Source organism: Micromesistius poutassou (genome assembly GCF_964030765.1).
Source record: "Micromesistius poutassou genome assembly, chromosome: 2".
Lineage (NCBI taxonomy): Eukaryota > Metazoa > Chordata > Actinopteri > Gadiformes > Gadidae > Micromesistius > Micromesistius poutassou.
In genome coordinates, this window is record NC_140272.1 from 24,277,034 (window position 1) to 24,287,033 (window position 10,000).

At 41.2% G+C, this 10,000-nt stretch overlaps 1 protein-coding gene across 1 annotated transcript in view; it reads right to left on the bottom strand.

The window, feature by feature from the left end:
• Positions 1-10,000, bottom strand: part of sox13 (SRY-box transcription factor 13) — a gene marked incomplete at both ends in the record, with an annotated part of 22,549 nt that overhangs the window by 491 nt on the left and 12,058 nt on the right. Inside the window, 3 exons of the mRNA XM_084463518.1 lie at positions 5,007-5,223; positions 7,500-7,703; positions 9,086-9,197. Coding sequence (XP_084319644.1) covers positions 5,007-5,223; positions 7,500-7,703; positions 9,086-9,197 — 533 coding nt within the window. The remainder of the gene's footprint in view (positions 1-5,006; positions 5,224-7,499; positions 7,704-9,085; positions 9,198-10,000) is intronic.

Below are 10,000 nucleotides of genomic sequence, written 5' to 3' on the forward strand. Positions count from 1 at the left end.
AGTATATATATAAGATATACAGTATAAATATATATAAGATACAGTATATATAAGATATACAGTATAAATATATATATAAGATATACAGTATATATATATATATATATATATATACACATATATATATATAAGATATACAGTATATATATAAGATATACAGTATATATATATATAAAGATATACAGTATAAATATATATATAAGATATATAGTATATATATATATATATATATATATAAGATATACAGTATATATATATATATATATATATATATATATATATAAGATATACAGTATATATATATAAGATATACAGTATAAATATATATATAAGATATACAGTATATATATATATATATATATACACATATATATATATATATATAAGATATACAGTATATATATATATAAAGATATACAGTATAAATATATATATAAGATATATAGTATATATATATATATATATATATATAAGATATACAGTATATATATATATATATATATATAAGATATACAGTATATATATATAAGATATACAGTATAAATATATATATAAGATATACAGTATATATATATATATATATATATACACATATATATATATAAGATATACAGTATATATATAAGATATACAGTATATATATATAAAGATATACAGTATAAATATATATATAAGATATATAGTATATATATATATATATATATATAAGATATACAGTATAAATATATATATAAGATATACAGTATATATATATATATATACAGTATATATATATATAAGATATACAGTATATATATATATACAGTATATATATATAAGATATACAGTATATATATAAGATATACAGTATATATATATAAAGATATACAGTATGTGCCCGACCCCACACAGTTAAAGCAGATTTTTCCTCATACAAATGACGTTTATGTTTGTGTATCAAAGCACACCTTTATGAAACAAGGCGGAAATGTCAACAGATGAGCGCAGAATCATAACCAAATGAAACCACAGGCTCACAGAAAAGGATAACGATCAATTCCACAGAATGACACCAGAGGTTCTGAGGCTCTGTAGGACAGGTAGCCTATGACATTAGAATTAACACGAGGGTCCCCAGCGAAGAAAATTAACATTAGCACAAAAGCAACGCCGCCCCAACTCGGCGCAGATGAGCCCGACCCCAACCCCAGCATAATTTAGAAATATGACCCGACCCCAACTAACAAACTGTTTTATCTGTTCTAAACTCTTATCAACAGTTTCTTTATCTGTTATTGGCACAATCACAAATCACATCATTTATGGATTGAATGGATTTTATTTGCAAAAATGGTGTCTGCACGCCATCAACCAGCTGCCCAGACGGTGGAGGAGACAGTGGGCGGCACTAGGGGGCGCTCTTCACTCACACGTCCCCAGGGGGACAGGAGCTGCATCAGCAGAGGTCACAGTTGAACACAAGGTTTTCAACAGGTGAACTTTGACCCACAGCGCTCGCCTCATGACCGATGAAGGCCACCGCCGCCCCAGTGCTTTGTGACTCTTAGTATCTTACACTCATTAAGTATATACGTGACTCTAATTATCTTACACTCATTAAGTATATACGTGACTCTAATTATCTTACACTCATTAAGTATATACGTGACTCTTAGTATCTTACACTCATTAAGTATATACGTGACTCTAATTATCTTATACTCATTAAGTATATACGTGACTCTTATTATCTTATACTCATTAAGTATATACGTGACTCTTAGTATCTTACACTCATTAAGTATATACGTGACTCTTATTATCTTACACTCATTAAGTATATACGTGACTCTTATTATCTTATACTCATTAAGTATATACGTGACTCTAATTATCTTACACTCATTAAGTATATACGTGACTCTAATTATCTTACACTCATTAAGTATATACGTGACTCTTAGTATCTTATACTCATTAAGTATATACGTGACTCTAATTATCTTATACTCATTAAGTATATACGTGACTCTAATTATCTTATACTCATTAAGTATATACGTGACTCTAATTATCTTACACTCATTAAGTATATACGTGACTCTAATTATCTTACACTCATTAAGTATATACGTGACTCTTAGTATCTTATACTCATTAAGTATATACGTGACTCTAATTATCTTATACTCATTAAGTATATACGTGACTCTTAGTATCTTATACTCATTAAGTATATACGTGACTCTTATTATCTTATACTCATTAAGTATATACGTGACTCTTATTATCTTATACTCATTAAGTATATACGTGACTCTTAGTATCTTATACTCATTAAGTATATACGTGACTCTAATTATCTTATACTCATTAAGTATATACGTGACTCTTATTATCTTATACTCATTAAGTATATACGTGACTCTTATTATCTTATACTCATTAAGTATATACGTGACTCTAATTATCTTATACTCATTAAGTATATACGTGACTCTTAGTATCTTATACTCATTAAGTATATACGTGACTCTTATTATCTTATACTCATTAAGTATATACGTGACTCTTATTATCTTATACTCATTAAGTATATACGTGACTCTTAGTATCTTATACTCATTAAGTATATACGTGACTCTTATTATCTTATACTCATTAAGTATATACGTGACTCTTATTATCTTATACTCATTAAGTATATACGTGACTCTTAGTATCTTATACTCATTAAGTATATACGTGACTCTAATTATCTTATACTCATTAAGTATATACGTGACTCTTATTATCTTATACTCATTAAGTATATACGTGACTCTTATTATCTTATACTCATTAAGTATATACGTGACTCTAATTATCTTATACTCATTAAGTATATACGTGACTCTTAGTATCTTATACTCATTAAGTATATACGTGACTCTTATTATCTTATACTCATTAAGTATATACGTGACTCTTATTATCTTATACTCATTAAGTATATACGTGACTCTTAGTATCTTATACTCATTAAGTATATACGTGACTCTTATTATCTTATACTCATTAAGTATATACGTGACTCTTATTATCTTATACTCATTAAGTATATACGTGACTCTTAGTATCTTATACTCATTAAGTATATACGTGACTCTAATTATCTTATACTCATTAAGTATATACGTGACTCTTATTATCTTATACTCATTAAGTATATACGTGACTCTTATTATCTTATACTCATTAAGTATATACGTGACTCTAATTATCTTATACTCATTAAGTATATACGTGACTCTTAGTATCTTATACTCATTAAGTATATACGTGACTCTAATTATCTTATACTCATTAAGTATATACGTGACTCTTATTATCTTATACTCATTAAGTATATACGTGACTCTTATTATCTTATACTCATTAAGTATATACGTGACTCTTATTATCTTATACTCATTAAGTATATACGTGACTCTAATTATCTTACACTCATTAAGTATATACGTGACTCTTATTATCTTATACTCATATTAAGTTTATACTCATTAAGTCACCCTCACTATCATTACAATTCATTCACAAGGTGAAGAAAAGGTCGAAGGATCTGTGGTTTATTTTTGCTTTCAAGCAACTGAGACTCATACAGTCTCATGAGTCTCATACAGAGCAGGTTACCCAACAAACAATAAATCTTCTAAAATAACTGCTGTTCCATCAAGCAGGCATCCATGTTGCTTAACAGGTCGAGTGTGTGTGTGTGTGTGTGTGTGTGTGTGTGTGTGTGTGTGTGTGTGTGTGTGTGTGTGTGTGTGTGTGTGTGTGTGTGTGTGTGTGTGTGTGTGTGTGTGTGTGTGTGTGAAATGTATGAAAGTACTTATTAAGATGTTACGTGGAATCCTCATATTTAACGACATTCATTGTCGTAGGAGAACAATTGATGGAAGGCTCTCACGTATAGTCGTGATAGATATATACGTGATATATCTCACGTACAGGCCTACAGGTCCGTTAAGAGAAGGACACAGGCCTACAGGTCCGTTAAGAGAAGGACACAGGCCTACAGGTCCGTTAAGAGAAGGACACAGGCCTACAGGTCCGTTAAGAGAAGGACACGTTGAAGTGTGCGTGTTTCACTGAGGAGGAAGGCGTGGACCATGGGAAGACACGCCACTCTCTGTCAACTTGAGTTTTGGCGGCAAGGCAAACAAACAGATGCTGTTAAAAAGTGAGAAATGTGTGAGTGAGTGTGAGTGTGTGAGCGAGAGAGCTGCTCTTTGAACCAGTCCGCCAGAGGAACTGATTGCCAAAAGGCACACTCAAGCCCTTTCCATTGTTCACTAATCAAAAGTTAAAGCAGCCTTTTGTGTGTCTGTCATGCTGGTTTTCCCCCTCAAACCCTTCTTGTCATGCCATCCATATGCTTGTTATAGTGTGCGTGTGTGTTTTTGTGCATGCGTGTCCAAGCATGCATCTTCCCAGATGCGTGTGTGTGCGCGTGCGTGTGCTTGTCTGTGTGCATTTGTGCATGTGCGTGTGTGTGCATGTCCAAGCATGCATCTTCCCAGATGTGTGTGCATTTGTACATGCAAGTGTGTGTGCCCACTAGGTGTGTGTGTGTGTGTGCCCACTAGGTGTGTGTGTGTGTGTGTGTGTGTGTGTGTGTGTGTGTGTGTGTGTGTGCCCACTAGGTGTGTGTGTGTGTGTGTGTGTGTGTGTGTGTGTGTGTGTGTGTGTGTGTGTGTGTGTGTGTGTGTGTGTGTGTGTGTGTGTGTGTGTGTGTGTGTGTGTGTGTGTGTGTGCCCACTAGGTAGGTGTGTGTGTGTGTGTGCCCACTAGGTAGGTGCGTGCGTGCGTGGTGCGTGCGTGCGTGCGTGCGTGCGTGCGTGGTGCGTGCGTGCGTGGTGCGTGCGTGCGTGCGTGCGTGCGTGCGTGCGTGCGTGGTGCGTGCGTGCGTGCGTGCGTGCGTGCGTGCGTGCGTGCGTGCGTGCGTGCGTGCGTGCGTGCGTGCGTGCGTGCGTGCGTGCGTGTACCTGGGGATGAAGGGCGTCCTCTGCTCCTGCCGGCGGTTCTTCATCATGGCCTTGTACTCGCCCACGCGGAGCCGCCGGCCCTCCACGATGCAGGTCCTCTTGGGCCGAGGCTTGTACTTGTAGTCGGGGTAGCGCTCCAGGTGCTGCCTGCTGAGCCGCGCCTGCTCCTCGTAGTACGGCTGCTTCTCCTGGTTGGACATGGACTTCCACCGCGAGCCTGCAGGGGTCAGGGGTCAGGGGTCAGGGGTCAGGGGTCAGGGGCCAGGAGAGGGGAGGGGAGGGTCAGGGTCAAGTCAATAATGGGTGTGGCTTTGTTTGTTTAATCCGAATCTGGATCAGACTTTACTTTTTTTTTTTATCGTGTGTGTGTGTGTGTGTGTGTGTGTGTGTGTGTGTGTGTTTAATAGTACAATATAAATCAAAAATAAATTAGCAAAGAGGATCAACATATGGTTTTGTTTTACTCCCAAACACACACACACACACACACACACACACACACACACACACACACACACACACACACACACACACACACACACACACACACACACACACACAGGTTTAGTAGTGGATGCCGTTTGTGTGTGATTTTGGGCCCCCTATATGCAAAGTGGTGCATTACGCTTAAGCAATTAGTGTAATTGACACCATGACATCATGGAATGAGATATCAACACCGTACTTCATACACATGCTAAGGGAGGGGTCCTCTTTGTGCCTGGCAATGTTTCCGTTTCCAGTTGCTGCCACCTTCTGAAGCAGACCAGTGATCGCTTTAGAGCATTAATGCTTAGCTTTTATTTAAATTGACACTGATGTAATTGTTGAAGATATTGACCCAAAACACACCGTTTTTAAGGGTGCCGGCCTCTATGTCCCCAGGTAGTTTCCAGTGCCTGACCACTTCTGAAGTGTAATTGTGATGTATTGAATATTGAAAGATTTAGTTTTCCTTTTAAGGCCATTTTGAAAATTCCACTTTGAACTCAAGGTTCAACTTGTATACGTATCAGGGGCTGATCGTTTGACCTTGACCATGAATGACAGTGGGATTATCCAATGGGATGGTCGGCCTCAAACTTTATGAAGACCAGCTCTACCGGGATACAAATTAGAGGAGATATTTCAAAAGTTTCAACAAACAATCCACCACTGAGATATGGGTACTAAAAATAAAAATAACACCCTCACTAACCCTAGAATAACAAAAAATATCTACAGTTACACAGTGAATACTTCAAAACACCAGAATAACAATAGGTATCTACAGTTACACAGTGAATACTTCAAAACACCAGAACAACAATAGGTATCTACAGTTACACAGTGAATACCTCAAAACACCAGAATAACAATAGGTATCTACAGTTACACTGTGAATACCTTATACAAATAATAACCAAACCCTAGAATAACAATAATAACAATAATACAATATTCACTGCTTAAGCTGCTGCCCCGCGACCTGACCCTGGATAAGCGGGTGAGGATGAGGACAATATATAATAATTATACTGTATGTATACAATATATATGATACTACTTTATTTGTCAGTTTGCACTGAAATTCTTTTTGCATCCCTGGGCAAACTCATACATGTAGACATATAGCATAAATACAGACATTTGGCATACAGTACATGTAAAACACAGAGCATCAACAGACAAACAGAGCATCAACAGACAAACAGAGCATCAACAGACAAACAGAGCATCAACAGACAAACAGAGCATCAACAGACAAACATGAAACTTAAAGCCACAAATGACAATAGGAAGCATGACAGAGGACATATACATACATCACTTGGAGACACTATATACATGAATAAATAAATATTGCACTAGATCTTCATGTTGCTGGTTTAACAAAAGGATTGATTGATGTATAAAAGAGTGTCTAAGTTTGTTTCGGTTGAAAGAAGGAACTCTAAAGCGCCTGTTTGAAGGCAGTAGCTGATATTCTTGGTGTAGATGCACGGGATGTGTGAGATGTCAGTGGAAATACATCAGGCCAACCTGAGCATGCTTTTGTTGTGGGCCTCCTGGAAGAGGTGTGCTACCGGCAGTCCAATCGTCTTTGAACAGATTTTGATTTGATGCTTTTTAGTTTAAGTTTTGCCTTATCTTTACCAGAAAGGCAACTCTGCCAGACTGTGCTGCAATGAAGCATAACACTGAATCACAGATGTAAAGAACAGGGAGATTATTTGGGTGCTAGCTCCAAATGATCTTAATCGCCGCAGGAAATAGATACGCTGTTGTATCTTTTTACAGGTAAATTCTATATGATGGGTCCATGATAGATTTTGGTCTATCATGACATATATTATATATTATATTGTGTATATATACCCTAAACAATTATACTAATTCAAGTTAAAACAAGACAGCGCCTCAACATATCAGGGTATATGAGATATATATATATCGATGTAGATATATCTATATAGATGTAGATATAGATATATAGCACCACTCGCTGCTCACCCAGGATCTTGCTGATGGAGGAGTTGTGCATGTCGGGGAAGGCCTGCAGGATGCGGCGCCTCTCGTCCTTGGCCCAGACCATGAAGGCGTTCATGGGCCTCTTGATGTGGCCGGCCGACGCCGAGGAGGAGGCTGAGGACGGGTGGGGGGCGGCGCGGAGGCTCTCCACGTAGCCGCCGCCACCGGCGTGGGTCGGCATGGGGCCTGGGGGGGAGGGAGGGAGGGAGGGAGGCTTTAGAGTGATGTCACAGGGCCTGGGGGGGGAGGGAGGGAGGCTTTAGAGTGATGTCACAGGGCCTGGGGGGGGAGGGAGGCTTTAGAGTGATGTCACAGGGCCTGGGGGGGGAGGGAGGGAGGCTTTAGAGTGATGTCACAGGGCCTGGGGGGGGAGGGAGGCTTTAGAGTGATGTCACAGGGCCTGGGGGGGGAGGGAGGCTTTAGAGTGATGTCACAGGGCCTGGGGGGGGAGGGAGGCTTTAGAGTGATGTCACAGGGCCTGGGGGGGAGGGAGGCTTTAGAGTGATGTCACAGGGCCTGGGGGGGAGGGAGGGAGGCTTTAGAGTGATGTCACAGGGCCTGGGGGGGAGGGAGGGAGGCTTTAGAGTGATGTCACAGGGCCTGGGGGGGAGGGAGGCTTTAGAGTGATGTCATGCTTTTCCTGACTTGTCCCTTTGCTTTAGAACGTTGTGACGTGTGTTTACATGTTCTACGTCTGCTTAGTGCCAGGGGAGACACGCCCACGAGAACGCCCCTCAATAAGTGCCTGAAACATTGTTTGCACTCAAACTTAACTTCTGAACTTTACTTTACTACTTTAACAGTGCGACTGACGTGAGCGGGGCTGAAGTGCACAAGTCCCGCCTCCTGGCGACACGCAATGTTTACAACTTCTTAGGGGCGTGAATTTGCCGACACACACGCAAAGTGTTCGACCAATCACAACAGAGTGGGTGTGCTGACCAATCACAGCAGACTGGGCCACTCAGGCAATGCCTGAAAGCGATATGATACAAATCAAGATGCTGAAATTGGTTTTTCAGAAATTAACACACAGGCTGTGTAAGCACTATGGGATCTTCAAATCAAAATATTACATCCCAGGTTTGTACATTTTCTAGATTTTCTTTCTAGATCTTCCTCTATATTTGATGTATTATTCACAGAGACATGAAGAGCCTGTGTCTGTACGGTCCACTGATTCACCAGCGGCCATAGCGGCCGGCGGCCGTCGTCCTGAGCGCTGGTGACGAGGGGTGGCGGTTACCGTGGCAGCAGTAAGTGCTGCCAAGGCCGAGGCATCGAGCAGCAGTGAACGAGCGGCACTGAAGCAGCAGCAGATAGCTGCACTGTGTTTTCTCCCGCGCTGTGTCCTAGCGTACACCGATGATAACCTCCATGTTCACGTCTCCCCGAGGCAGGGGGACCCTGGCCCCACGCACGGCGGGCCCCAGGGCGGGCCCCAGGGCGGGCCCCGGGGGGGCCCCAGGGCGGGCCCCAGGGCGGGCCCCAGGGCGGGCCCCAGGGCGGGCCCCAGGCCAGGAGCTCCTGGTGTGACCCTACTGTAACGCGGCAGAGGGGCCACCTACTCTCAGAATCACTGCTGAGGCAGTCGTCAGGGGCCCGCGTGGCCAGGCCCCGGTCCTCACCGCGGTCAGACGAGGACGGCCGTCGCTCCACCCGGCCCGCCGCCCGGTACTCCTACACACACACACACACACACACACACACACACACACACACACACACACACACACACACACACACACACACACACACACACACACACACACACACACACACACACAGTGAGGAGGAGGGCTCATATAATCCTGTAAATACTCTTGAACATGTGCACACCTGGAACCTGGAAGACAGATCATTTATTAAGTCCAACCGCATTACAGAACAGTGTGTGTGTGTGTGTGTGTGTGTGTGTGTGTGTGTGTGTGTGTGTGTGTGTGTGTGTGTGTGTGTGTGTGTGTGTGTGTGTGTGTGTGTGTGTGTGTGTGTGTGTGTGTGTGTGCGCGTGTGTGTGTGTGTGTGTGTGTGTGTGCATCTTGTTTCCACCAATCCCATGTAAGGTAAAGGCTGAGTAACCAGGGCCCTATCAGCTGCTGCAGGTTCAATGCAGAGAGCCATAAATGCAAAGAGAGGGCAACGGCATGAGAGGAGAGGAGAAGAGAAGAGAAGGTGGAAGAGAGGAGAGGAGAAGAGAAGAGAAGAGAAGAGAAGGTGGAAGAGAGGAGAGGAGAAGAGAAGAGAAGAGAAGAGAAGAGAAGAGAAGAGAAGAGGAGAGAAGAGAAGAGAAGAGAAGAGAAGAGAAGAGAAGAGAAGAGAAGAGAAGAGAAGGTGGAAGAGAGTAGAGGAGAGAAGAGAAGGTGGAAGAGAGTAGAGTAGAGGAGAGGAGAGGAGAGGAGAGGAGAGGAGAGGAGAGGAGAGGAGAGGAGAGGGAAGAGAGTGATCAGAGGAACTCATGTTTCTCATCTTGTACTACTATCTTA